The sequence below is a fragment of the Patagioenas fasciata genome, chromosome 7 (assembly GCF_037038585.1).
Source record: "Patagioenas fasciata isolate bPatFas1 chromosome 7, bPatFas1.hap1, whole genome shotgun sequence".
Classification (NCBI taxonomy): domain Eukaryota; kingdom Metazoa; phylum Chordata; class Aves; order Columbiformes; family Columbidae; genus Patagioenas; species Patagioenas fasciata.
Genome location: NC_092526.1, coordinates 33,133,165 through 33,152,928, shown reverse-complemented (window position 1 = coordinate 33,152,928; position 19,764 = coordinate 33,133,165). Strand labels below are relative to the sequence as shown.

Here is a 19,764-nt window from a genome sequence, read left to right as displayed (position 1 = left end):
AGTATTTCCGTTGTTCAGAAAAGAGAATAAATTGGCAAGTGTATAATGAGATCAGGTACAGAGCCATGAAGAGTTATAGGTTTCTGTTAATTATGGAGGTAAGAATCTCAAAGCTATGTGACCTGAGAGAATAAACTTGTGTGTACCTATTGCCTTTGCAGACTCTGTTCTTTGTAGTGAAATGCTATTTTCGTTAGCAGAAGAGAAAACATACAATCAATCTCATTAGAATGACAGATGTGGGTTGTGTAACGGGTCATGGGCTTTGAAAATCTGGTCTTACTTTTAAGATACGTTCCAGAAGGATTTCTTTACAACTTTCCTAATAGGAATTACAATTAAACCTCATATTTCTCATTACTTGAGATGGTCATCTGCCTAGAAATTAATCTTCTGCCATTCTAGACAGCCTTATCACAGTTGAAATGGAAGTATTAAATATAGCTTGCAAGTTACTTACTTGCATTCTCATACAGTTATGAGTAACAACTCTCAGTACTATGCCATCAATTTTTGCTATCCAAATTGGAAAAGGGGTTCATAAAAAGCACTCAGTATTGGTTTATCAGCATTTTTACAGACACCGTTGGTAGTCTGACCTGACTGATGCTATCAGCAAAGAAGGATGTTGTCTGGAGCAGCAGATTCAGAGGGCTGGCATTTCACATGGGGACTTTGGACAGATCGTTGGTACTCACTGAGTGCATTTAAGGGCGAAGGTGGCAGCTTTTACATTAGGCAGACCTGCATCACAGCTATAAAGGACTTCAGCTTTGGCATTCATTAATAGCAGTAAGCAAATACTGAGTGCCTGTGAGAGTCCCCAACAGAAATACATCTCCTACATCATTCTATTATTAAATATTGAAGAAAGAGTTTCATACCTTAAATTCCTCCAAGATTTTGTAATTTTTCCCATGATATTCACAAAAGTTTTTCACTTCTTTGCATTCCGGACAGCATCCATTGTGTTCCACTTTTGTACACTTTGGGTGGATTTTAGGGCATTCTGGTTGGTCGCAAACAGGTCCATCCTCAGTACAAACACAGGGACAGTTGGAATGTCCCGGGAAAAAGCGTTCTCCCAGTTTGTACACAAAGCCACTGTCATCCACACAGCCCTTCCCTCGGTAGTCATCAAAGATCAGATTGTCATTACTGGAGGTCTGGTCCCCTTCATCAGCGGGGTAGTCTTCATGATTGATGGCAGCTGGAGTGACCAAAGCAGGGATTACAACCAGAAGTATCCAGGCTTCATGGATATGAAGAGCCATCCCCCTCCTCAGCTTCTCCATGGGATCTCAAAGCCAGATAGAAACAGCTGCTTCCATAGGGAGACCAGTGTTGTAGTCTGAAAACAAATATTTTTAACTGAGAACAAACTCAAAATTCTAAGGAATACTGACTTACAATAGCCATACTTTCAACCAGCACCCAGAATAAATCAGTGCTTTCAAACTGCACAGGTAACTATCACTTCAATTAAAGAGAATAAAGTGTATGAAATACATAAATTAGACATACGTGCCTGAAAGCATGTGCCTACAAAGCATCTCTATAGAAATGGTGGTTCACAGAATCAGCTAATTTTTTACTTTCCTCATTCGTGCCGTTGAGTTTTCTGATGCACCAGAAGTTAAACTAGCTGCCTGAAAACTCATGGTGATGGGCAGTTCAGAGGGACTTGAACCCAGGCGTAAGCATGGTCTTAACCTCTTGCTGTAGCTGTTGTCCCTCTGTGCTATGTATGGTGAACAGCCCCCTTCATTAGACTGAAGTGGGAAACCTGAGTTGAAAATGAGATAAGCATAATCTGTAGGTAGATCTGCATCCAATATGAACAGTGGTACTGGGTTGTACTTGGTCTGTGAGAGGTGGAATAGTCCAGAATTTTATTTACAGCATTTCTGGAGATGGAAAGGGACTACCTGGGCTACTGACACAGCCCAGCCTGCAGCAGGTCTGTATAATCCCGACAGAAGCAAAGATGTAATTCACCTTCTCCATTATTCAGCATTTCAGTAATTCCAAGAGAGAATCACAGAGAGCAGGATGTCAAATGCCTCTGTAATGCATGGAGCCACTGAAATGGGTTTGTCTTACTAAGCTGGAGCCTTTGTAAAACTTCAGGAGCGATGTAGCACAGCCCGACCTTTGGAGAGCTTTGCTTATGTGGTTGAGCTGAGGGCTGACCCAGAGAGGGAGAGGAGGTTGGCAGTGCTGCCGAGGAGAGCCAGCTCCGACCTGAGGCTCCCTGTGTGTCTTGGGCGTGCTACGGGCTGCCGGCACTGCCACACCACTGCCACCAATGCCACACCACTGCCACCAGTGCCACCCACACACCATCCTGCCTGCGCACCAGCCAACAGCCCGTGCAACCCCAGCAGCAAAAGGGTTTCTGGCCTCTCTGAAGAGAACTGGGTAAACTATTCCAGGAAACTTTTAAATTAGATGAAATAGTAGCATTACCTGGATTGAGGAACAATGGAGGTAGTTGCTGGCACAAACCAAAAATGGCCTGTGTGGATGTATGTGCCATTCCTTCTCTTGCTGTGTTGCTAGAGTGTGCATACACAGATACACACAGTGTATACAAACATGCATTAACCCACACACAGGCAAACACAATCTGCCCCCTCCACCCCTGTGAGGGATATTTTTTATGTATTGCAATTTTTGGTGGACTGCAGATGTTCAGCAATTAATTCTCCCTTACTGAAAGCAAAAAACCAGGAACAGGAGAAAGCTTTAATCCTAGAGAAGCAGCTAAAGGTTCCTGTTGACAAAGCAGTTTTTCCAAAGCCACAACAGAGGGAGACACCGGATATTACACAAGCGTTATCAAATTCAAAATATATCTTCTTAATTGAAGTACTAGCTACGTTTCCATCACAAGGACTATGCAGCCTGTTACTACTATCAGCAATATCTGTTGGAACATGTTGTTTGGGAATCAGGTGATTCATGCAGATACATCTGCTTTATGTGTTTACAGAGCAGAAAATCTTGCCCACCTAAATGCTACAGGTAGGTTGCAATATTGCACATTGGTGAACGCTTAGGAGGGAAGAGAAAAAGGCAGAAGGAAACGAATTCATGTCTTAGGAAATGTGACATAATCATGAGAATTTTTTAAAGTTTTATGAGGAAGCTGTCAAAATTAAAAAAGAAAAAAGTTATCTGAAGATCATAAATAAGATCACTATATTTTGCTACAGCATCTGAAATGTCCCACAGCAACTCACGAGCACTCGGCTCAGTGATGATCCTGGAAATCGGACAGACTGCAGACGTCTCGCACGGAGAGATTTCAACAAGTAAACAAATGCTGCTCAGCTCAGAATTAGTTTACAGCTGAACTTTCTCATCATTTCCCATCACGAGAGAGGCCAGGATCATAGGTAAGTCTCTAAGTAAAACATTTCTATCTGCCTTCCCTCACCCCAAGTGAATAATTTACACTTACCTAATCAGGCTTGATTTGAAAGCTGAAAGGGGTCACAGGCCAACATGGACTAAAAGGTCAGAAACAGATTAGTGAAAGCAGTTCCTCCCAATCACATTTTCAGTCTTGACTCACGGACAATCCCTTTTCCTCCACCTCCCATCGCAAAAACACGGGAAAGCGGCAGCCCAGCAAGCACAACATGAGAATTAAGCTTTAACCCGGCGTTCAGGATTCAAAGCCAGCAGCGGCGAGGCGGTCCAGAGGCAGGGATGCCGCGGAGAAATCCCGATGCCAGCAGCACAGTCATCGCGGCGAACTTGGGCTGGATTTCCTCAGGTCTTGAGGCGTGGGGGGGGAAGAGAAAAAAAAACCCAAACATCTCTATCCCCTCCCTATGCCCAGCGGATTTCTTGCGATTCAAGATTTGCCACGGCGGGGGAAGGAGGGGAGCGGGGGCTGGTGGTGGGCTGGAGAGGGAGAGAGGGAGGGCGGAGGAGCCCCGCGGCCGGCGGGCGGGCAGCCCCCGCGGCGGGCCCGGCTCCCCTGCGGGGACTCCCCGGCCCGGGGACGGCGCATGCCTGCGCTGGGCCGCGCAGCTCCGCGCTCTCTCCTATTATTATTATAATTAATTATTTGGGGGGAGGGGGGGAAAAAGGAGGAGTGGAAATATCCAGCTGCGGAGCGCTCCGTCCCGCGGGTGTCAGCGCGGGCGCGCCATGGCGCGGAGCGGCGCGCTTTCCCCGCGGGCGGCGGCCGTTCCGCGGGGTCCCGGGCAGCGCCGCTCCCCGCCCGGCTGGGGCGGCCGGTGCCTCAGCGCCGCGCTGCCCAACTCATCCCTGCTGCCCTGGCGGCGTCCGGAGCCTTCGCTGCAGGGGAAAAATCCCCCATTGCTGCGTTATTAAAACTTCACGTCCTCGCCCAGGCTGGCGCTGGGGAAGGGGCGCCCGGCTCTGGTGTCTCGTGCTGTGTTACATTAAAAATCAATCTCCCTGCAATTCGTCTGCTCTGTCATTAGGCGTCATTGTAAAGCTATTTCTCCAGAAAACACCAAAAGAGAGATTCTTGATGTTCGGGAAAACAGAGTGTCAACAGAAAGAGGTAGAAATTGGGGATTTTATTTGGATAAAATGCGGAATGATATTCCTTTAGGGAGATTATTCCCACTGCAAACATTAACTACGAAAACACTACGCTGCTATATTGTCAAACCTTTTTTTTTTTCTTTTTTTTCTTTTTGAGAGAGAGAGAGAGGTTACATTAACCAGCGTGCAGGTCCTCAGGTCCAGAGACAAACTGTACCGTTGGCAGCCCCGGAGAGCAGCTGCTCTGCCTTGTGAGAGAAGAGAATGCTGCACACTTGGCCGCCACGGCCCCGCAGGCTGGAGAGATGCGCAGCCTCGAGTCGCAGAACCTTAACGCATCCATCGCTGCTCGCCAGAGCCACGATGCAACCTGGAATTCAAAGGAAAGTTATCGAGGTTTGCAAAGGCTAAGCGAGAGAGTGGCGCTGGAAGTTCCGAGAGCATCACTTTGAAGATGCCCGTGCACACTCCTGTTTACTGAAATAAATTAGCAGAAAGTTGGACAGGTCAGTAATAATGAGATTGGATTTTGGAGTGATTAAGTGAATCTGAAGAGCCTAACATGCTACTCCTTAGGAGCACAGCTATTTTACTTATATTTTGGATACAATTATCCAGGGCCATATTCTGACACACAGAGCAAGCACTGGAAAAGTATATGCTTTTCTGATACCTGGGGATATCAGCATCAGACTATGCTCTTAACACTGCTTTTCTTCTACAGCTCTGTGAGAAATGAAGATGTGGGTTTTCAACTGAATTTCAAGGAGGTCAGGCATCTAACAGAACTGAGTGCCTTGCTCCCTTGTATCACTATGGAAAAAACAACCATCATTAAATTGTTAGTATAGAATTGGGTCTAGCAGTAGACAAAACAAAACCTAAAAAAAGGTTCTAAGGAGTTCCTAGTTTATATGTATTTGTTTACAAAGCAAATGGACTCAGTTTTCATCACTGTCAAGGAGGCAGAATGTGTTTGTAAGTTTATTATCTTCCTGCTTAAACAAAAGCAGAGGTAACAGCTGGTAAGTGATACATTTAAAGCAGCTTTTACTTATCCAGATAAAAACTCTCTCCTTTTAGAAATTAACTACAATAATAATGAGTTTCATGTACCAAAGGAAAAAAAAAAAAGGATCGATACATTCATTTCAAAGCTGATGTGGTCCTCCCAACACTGGGATCATTGTAGTGCCAGTCATGATTTTGGTCAAACACTTTTTTTCCATTAAGAGCAAGTTCAATATATCCCCCAAATTATTACAGCTCTTTTTGTGTATATCAGGATTTTCTCTCTGAAAGCAAAGGCATCACCAGCAGAGGAATAATTAATATTGACACTGACAAAGTCAATCTGGCACTGAGGTCATAATTTTTGGGAAGATTACAAAAACAGGAAATATTCTGCTATTTTTAGTCTTCTGGGTTATTTGCCAAGTAGCCAATGGGAACATACTGGCCAAAGGAAGTTACTATGGAGGAATATTTCCCAATTTCAAGAATGTGCAAGCCATAGGGCCTTAGCTGTGCCTTTGTGATCTATAGTTTATGCAAGGAATATATTGTCCCTCCATTAAAGCTATTTAATGACAATGATGTTCTCCACTCAGCTCATCAAGATCCAATGGCTTCATTTGGCAGCACAGGAAGTAAACAACTGCCATTTTCTCTAATTATTGCAATAACACGTAGTCTAAAACATCTTACAAATACATTGAGAATATTTAATCCCAAGTTATGCTTAGCGTGGTCATAGATATTTGTACAAGAAAGGGAACTAGAAAGTAGAGCTAACTGTGATAAATATGCCCTATTTGCAAACCTTCATAACTACCCAGGCTCTTCATCTAGAACAAAGCCTGACACAGCAAAGACCTGTAGGATGGATTAGAGTGTCCAAAGCAGCAGATGTGAATATTTATTATAAACTCTCTTCCAGCAAGTCTTTGCTGACAGAAGCATTGCATATGGATTTCACTTGCAGCCAGGCTCTACAGGCAGTCACTGGAATGACTTCTCCAGGAGCCAAAGAAATGCCATTTTGCCTGGAGCCCTGACACCGCAACAGCTGGGCAGGGGTTTAATGTCACTTTGAGTTTCTTAAAAACAATAACGAACCCACTCGTTACAAAGAGAGAGGGATGGGAAGGAGAAAAGATTTGGACAACTGCAGTTCACTTGCAGAAAGAGCAGGACAGACTGATACCGGAAACAACAGCTTCAGTGTCTAATTCATGCCTCTCCGCGCCCCCTCCCCGGTTTGGCAGCAGGGCAGGAACAGACCCCAACGGTGTGTTTTCCAAAACTCTTTGCTAGGTGAGTCATATACCTGGAGCAAAACGATAGCACTCTCACCTGGCTAGTCCATGCCAGTATTCTGACAGTATTGGGAAATGACAAAACCGATAGGAAAACAGGTACAATAAAAATCAACTAGCTAGGAGATGCAATAGTAAACTGCACGTGCCTTCATCGCTATTACTTGCTGGGGACAGGGTTTAGGTTTACGAGGCAGCCCTAGTGAAGAATGGTTCACTTCGTATGAAATCTTGTTAGCCGAGTTCTGATGTGTTACTATTATTGGCTGCTAGTACAGCCACTTCTTTGCTCGGCAGAAGCAGGATGCACAGGCAAATGCATGTACGAGGGAAAGAAAGGGGAGGGGAACACACAAAATGAGAACATCTCATTTCCGTCACCCTTTATGTCAACACTGATCTACACACTCATAACAATTTGCTCATTATAATGCAAATTTACTCCCTCCTTCCTTCTAAAAGGAGATGTTTCGTTTTTGAAAGAGGGAACAAATTGTGTTTTATTGCTCTTTCAGAATGTTCTCCAATTAGGAAAGCAAACAAAAACTATTACATAATTGTCATACAAAGCTCCTTTTTAATGAAGCATACTTACTTGTGCACTAACAAAGGCACTTTGATACAACACTCAGAGGAAGATAAAAGCCTGGAGATAATTTTTTCTCAATACCTGAGGCTGAACTGTCAGGTGGGGCTGGTCTATGCAAACTCACTGAACTCAGCAGTTGTGCTTATTTGCATCGAAGTGAACAGTTTCTTCTTAGAAGATGCAAAGCCTCAAAGACTCAGACTTCTGGATCTCACAGCCTCTAGATCTCAAGCTCACAAGGCTTCCCGAGAACCTGCTCAGGATCTGCTGATGAACCTCCCAGATGGGCAACATGGGCAAGTAAAATGAAGCTTTGCTCTGTCTGGCCCCACGCCAGTCCTGAGCTCATCCTTCTTCCTCAAATTGGCAGATAGGAATGATGACAAAGCACACTGCCACGACAGAGAGACCCTACAGTAGCAGTCTTTGTACTAATTACAGCTAATTTGCTGCTGCCCATTGCTAGAACATAGGCACTAATTTTTCTGATGTATCCCTATTATGTCATTAGAATAACATAAGCTCTGACCAGCTGGTCACTTGCTTCAAAAAAGGATGCAATGAGTTAGAAAAGGTAGGGAGAGAAAGGCAGATCATGCTTTGTCCACATGCAAACATTAAGCTTCAGTTGGCCCATGATATCACTGCTGTTTCTCTCCCTGCAACCCACAGGAAAATCCAGAGCAGACCCTCAACTACCATCCAGGTGGTGTGTTTGAAACACAAGATTTCCACCAAAACACTAGTCTGAATCCCAGCTAACCTGGGAACTGTGAGGTTGCCGGAGAAGCTGTCAGAAGCAGCACAGCATGGGACATAGTATTTCTGAACAGTCACCTTTCTTTTTGGCTGTAACTGCTTTTTCTTCTGAGCGATCAACACAACCTCAGGTCCCTTTTCCTCCCCAGCATTTGGTTAAGCTACCACGGCAGGTTTCCAGTCCCGGCATCCTATAGAGAAAAAATATTCCGCTCCTGATGTCGTGAGCACAACCTGGTCAGGCTCCCATCTCTAGACTGGCAATGCTCTTGGTTTTAGGTGTTGATTAATTACAAATGCAGTGCTGTTGTCTGGGCTGGAAATACATTTGTACTTAACAAAAAAATAAAAATGACTCATGTCCTGTTAGAAAAACTATTCTTGATACTAAAACCATAGCCCTACATTGTTTTGAAACCAGAACTGAACCCTAAAATCAATTAGTACCTCAAAAGATAAGATTACTTTTAAGAAATGTACCCCACTTTGGAGAATGGGTTAATTAAAATGGACTATCTTGTATGGAAATCTGGCCCTGTAAATCTTCCAAATGTACATAAAGTTTTGGGCCTAAGAAAGACCGTAGCCATAAACCATCAAAAGCAAGAAACTGACAAAAAAGAGAAGTAATGTTACTGAAGTCTCCACACTGACCTAAACATGTGAGCTTAAAATCAAAGTTATTGCATTCAGAGCAACTCAGTTATGTTGCATATAAGTAAGCAACATGCTTTTACTCATCTGCAGGGAACTTTGCATACCTATACTGCTACGTAAATGCTAACAAAACAAAAGCCACACATATGAATACAATATGAAATCCATCTCCTGATTTGAACTGGAGGATGAATTTAAAACAGTGTTGGTATGTTGAAGCAGTTTAATTTGATTTGTTACTGCATCTCTTCAGAAGACAAAACTAGACAAGAGTCATTGGCTGGGTTGATAGAACCTAATTATTTAGGGTAGGGGGAACAAAACCTGTACTTGTCAAAAGACAGTTTGACAATTTATAGAATGATCGTAGAATCATTTTGGTTGTAAAAAACCCTCAAGATCATTGAGTCCAACCATAATGTAACACTGTCACTAAACCATGTCCCTAAGAACCTCATCTACGCGTCTTTTAAACACCTACAGGGATAGTGACTCCACCACTTCCCTGGACAGCCTGACAACACTTTCCATGAATATTCCATAAGAGCCTAAAAGAAATGACATATTTTAAATATTCTATAAATATTCCATAATAATAATAAGAATCATCATCCCATATTTCAAGTATTCCGTAAGACCCTAACAGAAATCACATGTTAGAAATTGTAAAAGCCTAACAGAAATCACAGCCATGATTACCACCTTCTTTGTAAAATGAATTTTGAGTGAATCCTTGCCAAGAGCACATGAAGTACTGCTTTACTGGTTTGTGCATTCAAACAGCTGGAAACAGTGACATCTTTGGACTGGGAGAGCCTAGAAAGCAGAGCAGTTTACCGGTTATTAGGTTCAGAAAGTCAATAAATGATGCTGGCAAAGCTACAAGATTTCATCTGAAATGAAGTCACAACTGTAAAGGCAGCTGATCTCTCACAGGGTTGGAAACTGAGCCCTCTTCAGAGCAAATGCCCCAGCACAGCCAACCTGCCTGCTTGGTCCCAGCACATCTCACCTTACACAGATTATCAGGTACACACAGTGTGATGTCCAACAGCCACAGCCCGTCCTCATCAGCCAGCCCTTTATAGACACTCAAAGCATTAAGCTTCTCTTCAGGAAAATTAATGTACAAAATAGGTAACGTTCAATTATTGAATATTCTGAAGATTCCCAGTTTAGCAGACAAGTACTTAATGTTTCTAGAGCAGTCTAGCAGCTTAATTGTTAGTAGTATTGTAACGAAAGTCACAAACTCCAAGGCTTACTGTAGCACATTAGGCTGATAACTAGCACTGTTTGTTACCTTAGAATAGTGTTTTGGTTTTTTTTCTGTAGACTCACCAGCTAACATTAACACTTTTGCTTTGATGCAGGGCAGAACAAGGACAGTGAAACGTCGAAAACTCCCCTGTCTGTTCCAGCAGCTCTTGTTCTCAGAACGAATGGACTAGTCGGGGTGCTGGGTTTGGACAATTGCTTCTAATAAAAGTACGGCAGTTATTTTAGACTTCCTTGTAAATAATTCAGATGTAGTAACTTTCCCAATTTAAAAATACTTGTGCTGCCTAACCGTAAGCAAAGAATTAATCTTCAAAGACAAAACCCCAGTTATTTCTTGTTTCATTAAAATTATAATCTTGCATGGATTTAAAAAATTGTGTTTATCATAGCTGCATAGAGAAGCCTGAGACCATTACTGATGGCAGAGGTGAAATAACATATCAAAGAAAGAAAGAAAGAAAAGCTTTGATCAATAGGGAAATGATTTTTATACACATCAGAACCAATTTAAAGAATCCTCTAGGATCAATTTAGATAGACAGAAATGCTTCTCAGCATTTATTACCTGTGGAGGGAATATTGATCCAATTCATTGAGTCTCCTATGCACATAAAGCAGCATCTGGTTCTGTTGTGTGGTGGTTTTTTTTGTGTGTGTGTTTTTTTTTTTTTAAAGATGCCCCAAAGTGAAAAGTATCAAGCAACTACTTATATTTGAAGGACTCACATTAATGGTTCAACCAATGCCATTACTCAGAACTTTTAAACTCTTCCAGAATAGGCAAAATGTATTTTAACTTATTTTTGGCACATGATTTTTAGTCAATATAGTATATTTTAAGAGAAGGGTTTTTTTTGAAACCTTACTTACCAAAAGCTACTAATTCCTTACATAACACATTGCACAAAACAGATTTCCTTTCCTCTTCCCCTTTTTAAAGGAATCTCTCTTCAAGATACTATTATGAATCCCACAGCCCTACTGGATTACATTCCCTCCAAATTAAGATCTTTAGTCATTATTGGAGCTGCAATGGTTTGCGTCATCATGACGATCATTCAACCTAGAGGATCTCCTAGGAACAGGGTACCTCTTGGGCCACATGTAAAAGGCAAAAATACCCAGTTCCTGCCTTGAATCATCTGCAGCCTAAGTATAATTTAAAAAAACAACCAACCACAACAAGAAATCAGCAAATAGATCAGGGAGGACAAGGCTACAAATAATTATAAACTTAATTAGCCATGATCATGCTGCCTGGCCACAGTTAGATGTTTTATGGGCATCCTGGCAGCAAGAGAGGACTTGGGTCTGAAGTCAAGTCTGTGCACTGCCCCACGTAGAGGTACCAGGCACTGCTCTCCGTACACAGAGGTACACAGAGCACATCTAAGGCAGTAGGGATGTTCTGGGGCACCCCCAGGCCAATGCCACCTGCTTTTCAGCCTGGGCATGGCATGGCATGACAGTGGCTGTATGACCTCCAGCTTCTGAGTTGGCATCACCTGTGTCGCAGAGAAATGTGGACTGGATGGGCTTGGACCTTACCTGGGAAATGGGAGGAAAGTGCTGTGTTGCTTTACAGCAGCTCATGCTCTGGCCCACAGTTGCTACTTGGTACGAAATTAGACAAAACTTGAGTTTTGAGGAACCTTTCAGAGCGAGGAAGGCAGATGAAAAGGTTGCCAGACACTACAATCTGAGGTTCTTCATGGAAATGTTAGTGTGTTTGCCTAAATAAAAGTAAATAAAATGCTTAACAGATGCTGCAAACTGTGATTGCAGTGGCTGTAGATAAAAATCTTCATTACTGTCACACCAAGCAGAATGTTATTTACCAAGAAACGGATTTCAGCATATGATAGATGTTGTGCCTTTTCTTTTTTTCTGTTGTTGTTGTTGTTCTGTAAATAGATTTCAACAAATAAAGCAGTTATTTCTTGTCTTCCAAATGTACACTACATTTTTCTTAGGTACACATCTTTTTGATGTTGTTGCAAGTCCTCCATTCTCAAATTTGAATAAAATATCCTAAATACTCTTGTCTTGGAAATAATGGCAACCCTCTCCTCCCTTTGCCTTCCCACTGTGTTTGTTTAGATCTTTCATAGGAGAGGGCATAGGACAATAATCTTGAGCAGGTTGCAGTTTGCTTGCAGCAATCTACTAAATACTCTCTGTAATGGAGACCAAAAGGCAAGCTGGGAACGAGAGGAGAGATCCAACAATCTGCGGATAGACTTTTTTAATATATTGGTACAAAAATAAAATCCTTTTGTCATTCTCTAATGTAATGACTTCCCCCCCCCCCCCCCCCCCACTTTCTCAGAAGTATTTAAATAGACAGAGATTTGGCAAAGTATATTAGGGAAAATTAGCTCATATCAGCATGCACTTAAACTCGTGACTCACCTTATGCATGTGAAGTCATTCAATTCAGTGTAATCATGTGCTTAAATGATGGCAGGATCAGGGCATCACAAACAGATTCATTATTGCTATAATGAGTTACAGCACAAGGTCTTAAAATGGACAAATTCACTTTTATTTGGCTTTTAGCAATACACTAAAAGTTAGACCTTTAACAGAGAAAGGCAGCTGAGTAGGGGCATGTAATGCAAGTTTCCTAGACCCAAGTATTAGAAGAAGATAATAATGGCAAAGTAAGTGTAGAGAAGTTTCTTAGACACATGGTTCAATAGACATTTACAAAGGTGTTAAGTCACTCTCCTAGAACACAGGAAAACTCAAATTACCTAGGCAGGGTGTTAATAGAAATTCAGTTATTATCTCCAAAAATCTGCATATAGAGATTTGTCCAGGGTGAGGAATGCATTTCCCTCATTTCCCTCAAAAGGGTGAGGGTCTGGAGTAATGTTTGGCCAACAGAGAAAGAGGACTTCTCTTAACTTCCTACTATGTGGAAAATCTGACCTAGATGAAGGGGCATTTTTTTCAGAGCTTAAACAGATCTCAGAACTCAACAAATCCTTTTCAAGCAAAAAATCACCAGAAAGTTACTGAGAGCAAAGAAAGCATTTATCTGATAGAAGAAAATCCATTATATAAAAGAACTTAAAGCTTTTTTATAAGGATTTCTAGGCCAAGACCATTAGTGTAAAGCTACCTTTCAGCTGGACTTAAGCGTGTTTATATTTGATTTTAGTTGGCTTTTTGGTGATTTTCAAAATAGTTTCAAAACAAACCATAAAATATTAAAGCAGAAACTTTTGGAGCAGAGTCTTCAAGATGTCAAGCCTTTCTGGACGTGTAAATGAAGCATGCTTGAATATATTTAGAATATACTCAAAAATAATACATTGAGAATAATAAAAAAAAAACCACACAACAATCTCCATCTTTTGGCCAAGACTGGGGATTTTTTCATGAAAATTTATACCAAAGTAGACTATTTTTTGTGCATATAATAGAAACATATTTGTCAACCTTTCGGTGTTACCTAGAATATCTATATGTGGGCACATGTAGGTTTATGTTTCCAAGTTAATCTACCTGAAGAAAAAAAAGGTGAGGAAAAAGGCAGATGGCATTCTGGCAAAAACCCTTGGACTGTACCGAGTGTGAGACCTTGGTCCCACTGAGCTCTTCTGAAACCTCAAATCCCAAAAGGCAGCATTTGGTTTTCATGTCACCATTAAAGGTGAATGCGTTCCGCAAAGCTGCATGAATGGGGAGCTGCCCAGAGCCTCAGCAGAGCAACAGCCTACTCAGCACTTGTTGGCTGGGAAACTCCAGAGAAGGTGACATCAGTAAGGTTGTTGCTGTAGTTGTGCTTATGCTGCTGAGGGCAACAAGATGACAAAAATGTCCAATTTTAAAATACTGCGTTAGGGAAAAGCAATGGAAGAAAAGAGTAAAGATCAGTATCATCTGGTGATCTTCAAAAAGAAATAAATCACCATAAAATTATTTGCAGAAGTTACCAAGCTGGAGCTCTGCTTACAAAGAAACTTTCTGAAGGACTTTTTAGGTGATGGCAAATGCTCCAGAGTATGGTTAGGATTCCCATTAAAAACTTGTTCTGAAGAACAAGCTTTTATCTTCTGTTAAACTTACATATATTGGAAGCAGTATATCCAGTACCATACTGCATGTAATACTATCTCCATAATACATTAGCTGGTGTCTTGGTGTTTCAAGAGTTAGAAAGGAAAAAAAAAAGTGGAACTTCTGTTAAATAAAAATTTTCAATAAGAAAAATAAAACTTACTGATCAGTTAACTTAGAAAAATTAAGTCACAGCAAAACTGCTGTCACCGCAAATTGAAATTTATTCTAGTTTCTGCTACAAGTAGGGTCCCTGAATATAGATTTGGGTGCAAAAACATGCTTTCCTCTGAACTTCCTACTTCACTGCACCTGTATGTATTTTAGGTATCAGTATGTCTTATTTTTAAGAATTCAGTAAAATGAGCAATGTATGAAGACAGGAAAAATTCCAGGTATGCAGGAACATAGCTCTGACTAATGGAAACACCATTTTAAAAGCATTCAGAGAATAGCATATAACCTTTTTATTAATATCCTATTCTTTCTTTTTTCCTCACTCCTTATTTTCTGATGCCTGCAGTCATTCAGTTAAAGCCTGTTTGATCCTCCTTCCTTTCTCAAACACCAAGATGGATATTCTTGTGTTACGGAAGATGAGACCAAGATGTGAACGATGATTTATTTTTCCCTTGGACAGCATATGCATCATCCTTTCCATTAACTCTAAAGGAATGACCAGACATGTAATTGTTTTTTGACACAGAGTGGGATTCATCTCATCTAACCTTGCCATCCTGAGACGAGTAGTTAGTTCATCGGGGCTCCTTCTGCAGTGACCAGTGAGGAAAAACTTGCTTTTCAAAGGAACTCACCCTGCTGCTTTCAGACAGCTGTCGCAGGCGATCGTCTGTGTGCACTGACTGTAGAGGTACTCGACACAGCTCATCTTCAGACAGCTGAGGTAGGCTAAGATTAAATCCCACTCAAATCTTGCAAACAGGCACCTCAAAGAAATTTTCAAAAGAAATTCCCTAATTTCCACTGCTGGCAGACTTGTGTATACCATGGCTTCTGAAAATGTAACTAGGCACCTGTATGCATCTCCAAGTACTCAAATATCAGTGTAAGTCAGACTTACACAGGCAATGATCTCTGCTAAACCCAAGTATTAATCATTTGGTGCAACTCTCATGCTGTGGTAACTATCCATCATTTAAGTAGCATTTGATAACAAAGCAAATTGTGTGCATCATCAACATCTTGTAACCCTAATAGCTCTGAGATAATGGACTTGTCTGCCATATTTCTGAGCTTATTGAAACAGACTTTTAAATCCAAATCTCTTGATCCCAAGAGCCAGCTCTTACACCACAGCTAATAACCCCTGCAAGTGATCAAAGCCTGAGATGAAGGTGGGCTCGGACGAAAGGGTTTTCCCATGGTTCTGCAGACCTGGAAGCCAAACTTCAGTTTACTTCTGGAGTTCAAGTAGGAGTCATGAAAACTACTACTTCAGAGAAAAAGCACTTTTGAGGAAAAATAGTATTTATCTTGCTTTACTTCACAATGTTCTGTCTAAATGTTTTATCTCTGAACATGCTCCTTGAAGAGAAGTTCAGTGTCCTTATGAGCCCAGATCAGAGCAGAAGCTCTGGGTAAACACTGTTGATTCCTAATGCTCCTTGTACTCATCAGTCCTTTCTAGCAAATAAGATCAGGAAACGCTTCTGTTTTGTCCTTAAAGCTGGTTTGTTGTCATCATTATTATTTCAAGCTTAGAGGATGATCTAATGTATGTGGATTCTGTTTTTTGTCAGGCAAAATCCTTCCCTAGGCAGCGCTCCCTGGAGAGGGAGGCTGCTGCAGAGCTGGTTCAAGCACAGCTGAGGCAGCTGGGAAAGCTGAGCCTGGCTGGGAAAGCTGAGCTTGGTGTGTGCCTCCAGCTTTGCCTGAGGCTGCCCTTCTGACTTTGCCATGCCCAGTCTGTCATACCTGTCTGGGCATTTTCTGTTGTGACTGGAAAGAGATGAATGGAATAAAACATGCTCAGCAGGTCCCCAACTCCCATTCACCCCAGTGGTAGCCCCATGACTAGCTTGAACAAATGACCTCATTTTTAGGTAGCCAAATAGAAGAATTCAATGCCATCCTTAATATTTTCAAACTTCAACTCTCTCAACGCTTAATTTGGTTTCTTTCAACTGTTTATAAAATTTTCAAGATTTAAAAAAAAAGGTGATTTTTAATCCTAATCAATGCAGCCTTCAGATGTTGCCTACATTATCATGATGATTTAAGTGAAACAGAGTATTACAGAATGACTTGTACCTTCCACATTACAACTAAATAGTATTTTACCGTGGTAGTAAAAACAGACAGACACACAGGAAGACCCTGAAGACAAAACAAAAAAACAGAAGTAGAAAAACAGACTTAATGAAATCTTCTCCAAGTAAAAGCTCAAACAAAGAGTCTACTTTTAACACAAGCACGTTACTGTCAACAGCAGCATCTCTATTAGGCTTGTTCCCTTACCTAAACATTCCTATTACTGTCATCTCTCAGGGCTGTCATATTCACTGCCTTGACAGCACAAACACTATGCTGTAAAATCTGTCAAAGAGGCCAGTTGATTTCCTACATCTTCTGACACTTGCAGGTCTTTAATATCGGGCTGTCAGAACACCTAAGAGAAAGGCGGGTGCTCCCCTGTTCGGTGCTGTTACTGTGACTACCATCACACACACTTTAATCATTAGCCTTATACTACTATGAAATCCTGACTTTTATGCCCGCGCTAGATTTATGCCAGTAGCATTTTCTATCAGAGAGGTTAGCTGGCTCACCTATGGAGTTACTTTTGTAAAATGGAGCCCTATATAGTTTTTTCTGAAACTTTCCTCTGTGTTGTATTGGTTTTTGTTTGGTTTTTTCTTTTTTTTTTTTTTTTTGAGAGGGGAGCTGTAGTAGGTGTGACAATTATTCAGTGACAGGCGTAGGTGAAACTCAACTGCTTAAAATAAACCTCCACCTGGACCATTTTGTCCTTAAGTATGCTAATGATGTAGCAGATCAGCTCGGTGGGCAGTGAGTTTTCCATAATGCAAAACTCCTTTGATTCAATATTGAAGTGAAACTGAGAGAAAAAGAACAAATCAGACTAGAAGAGTGAATGGCTTTCCATGTTCATGGCATTTACTTCACAGATAGGAGAGTATCTGGATTCCTGCTCTGCTCTTGCGCCCAAGTGATGCTGAACAAGCTATTTCCTGAGCTAATAATTAACCTGGAATACACGTTTTTGAATCTCTTCTGTTTAAGCATTCCATTTCATATTAAGAAAAAAAAATTAAAGCTAGGAAGAAAAGATTTTATAGCCCCCAGATCAGGGCACTGCCCTGAGATGTAGCAGCATCTGCTGTTACAACAGTTCAATTAATCACACAATGTGCCTGGCTTCACAGAATCCACACAGTCGATGGATTTAGGAAGCCCCACCTGCAAGAACTAAGAGCATGATGAGCAAAGCACCTACTTTCAGGTGGTGTTTGGTAAGCTGTCAGAAACCATAGGAGGATGTTTATATAACTTTAAGCATCTGTATTGGGGCTCCTAGAGTTGCTATTCACAGAGAAAAAGGGGAAAAAAAAAATAGGTCCTTAGTACTTCAATTAACAAAGAACATTTGCTGTAGGAACCTAATAACTTTTATACACACAAATCCGTGAACACCCCGCAACAGCATTAGTGGAGAATCAATGGAGTTATGGCTGTGACGGAGGCAGGACAAGTTTGGAGATCAATTTCAATACCTGCCTTTGTTCCCGACAGTGCATGTCATTTAATTTCCCCATGCCTTAGCTCACCATCTGCAATAGAAAGCACTAACACTATTTTGTTCAGCTTAGCTCCTCAGACTGACTGGGGCAGGAACTCTTCAGCTTGCCCAGTGGCACCTCTAGGCATTATTAAAAAAAATCATATATAATAACAGAAATATTTACTGCTGTATGTCAACAGCAGATCTCCTGGCTATGTGTGCACACAAGGTATCAATTGAACCACGGGAGATAACACACAGTGTCACTTCCTCAGGCTGCTCTGCTCCCACCACCTGCCAAATTACTCTCACCTCTCATCAAATAATGGCTAAATACTGTAAGGAAATGTAGTCTGGCTGCTATTGCTTACAGTAATGAATGCTGCTGTTGAGTATAACAAATGTCATATGTCATAATGGCATTTATGGCACTAATACTGAATCGCTGGATAACATCCAATAAAAATCTATGGTGAGGTAATGGGACGTAGCTAGAGAGCGTTGAAAAGGAATCCTGAGTTAATATAGTTCTTACGGTTTCAGGTATACACCAAATATCTGTAGTACTACAGCTAAGTGATAGTTAAAACCAAAATGCTCACTGTAGGATATATTTGACATTTTGCAGATTTATGGTACTTCCAATGCAGCTCCTTGCCAAGGTTTTAAGTGGGGTTAATGCTTTTGACTGTTTTGCAGCATCTCCTATGCTTTAAGTGCCTGAAAGACAGGAATTGTTTTTCACTTGTTGTCCTGAACTGACTGGTACATTACTGCTTTTATTAACAGCTAAAAATATTTTTAATTCTTTATGGATTATTCATCCTTTGCCTGAGAAACCAGCATAGGTCAAGTCTGAATCAGTTTGCCTCAGACCCTGCAAACTGGCTGCTCTTTCAAGCCCTAGTCCATGACGTCTAACGGTTTCCAAAATGAAAATGTCCTGCTAGACCCAAGTACTCTCGTATATCAGGTTAAGATATAAAATGTGCCTTGAACTGTGTTCCTTTTCTTTGAACTTGCCATTTGCAATACTACTGATTGCTTAGAGATGTTAGTTGCTCTTTCCTGTGCTCGCAGAGCCAGTTACACACTACAATTATGGAGGTAGGGCTTTGTAAGTCCAATCCATCCCCTTCTTAGGACTGCATAAGCACTGGTAGTTTAAATTATTTTCATTTAAATCCAGGTTTCCAAAGTAACCCTGTGAAATAGAGGCATCCACCTTTAATTTGCTATATGGCTTCAGCTAATATTTAGGCTGTCATGGTCTCCAAAAGAGGGAAGATTGCAATCTTCTCCACCATCGTATTATCTTTTCTCACTGCTTTTTCTACTTTTATATTCTGGCAAACCCGCAGTGATATGAGGTAATTCTAGCTTGCAAGACATCAGAAGAATAGAATGCAGGTCCCAATGTGTATCTTTCATATCTAATTATGTCATTTTCTGCAACTTTCCTGTCTTCTTCCAGTTCATCCAGAAGAGCTCCTGGTGAATACCTTGCTGTTCTCCCTTTCTTTGGAAATACACACTGTGCTCTAACAGGTCCTTTTTCTTCTCCATCGATCGTTTTCCTTCTTCTTGTACTAAAGCTCTGCATCTAGCCACAGGTGTTGTTCTCAGTGTATCTTTCTTGGTTCTTCCATGGCCTCCTTCGTCTTCTGTATCAGTCCAGTTCTTTGCTTCACACTCCTTATTCTTCGTTTTCTCACCTATGCTTAAACGAGTCCCATTGCAAGCCATGGTTTCCAGTTACCCACCCATCATTTGATTCATCAGGCTAAAACATCTTTTCC

The 19,764-nt window shown here is 41.3% G+C and overlaps 1 protein-coding gene and 1 long non-coding RNA gene across 3 annotated transcripts in view; one reads left to right on the top strand and one right to left on the bottom strand.

Moving 5' to 3' along the window:
- VWC2L (von Willebrand factor C domain containing 2 like) overlaps positions 1-4,874 on the bottom strand; it is a 53,052-nt gene extending 48,178 nt beyond the window's left edge. For both annotated transcript variants that reach the window (XM_065841121.2, XM_065841124.2), the window contains exons 1-2: positions 3,467-4,874; positions 885-1,351 (exon numbers count right to left, since the gene is read on the bottom strand). In XM_065841121.2, the coding sequence (XP_065697193.1) occupies positions 885-1,295 (411 nt within the window). In that variant the 5' untranslated portion in view covers positions 1,296-1,351; positions 3,467-4,874. The remainder of the gene's footprint in view (positions 1-884; positions 1,352-3,466) is intronic.
- Positions 4,204-15,100, top strand: LOC139828448 (uncharacterized). Its single transcript, XR_011740046.1, has 3 exons — positions 4,204-5,036; positions 10,227-10,341; positions 14,909-15,100. It is a non-coding gene; the product is annotated as an uncharacterized lncRNA (long non-coding RNA).
- The last annotated feature ends 4,664 nt before the right edge of the window (positions 15,101-19,764 follow it).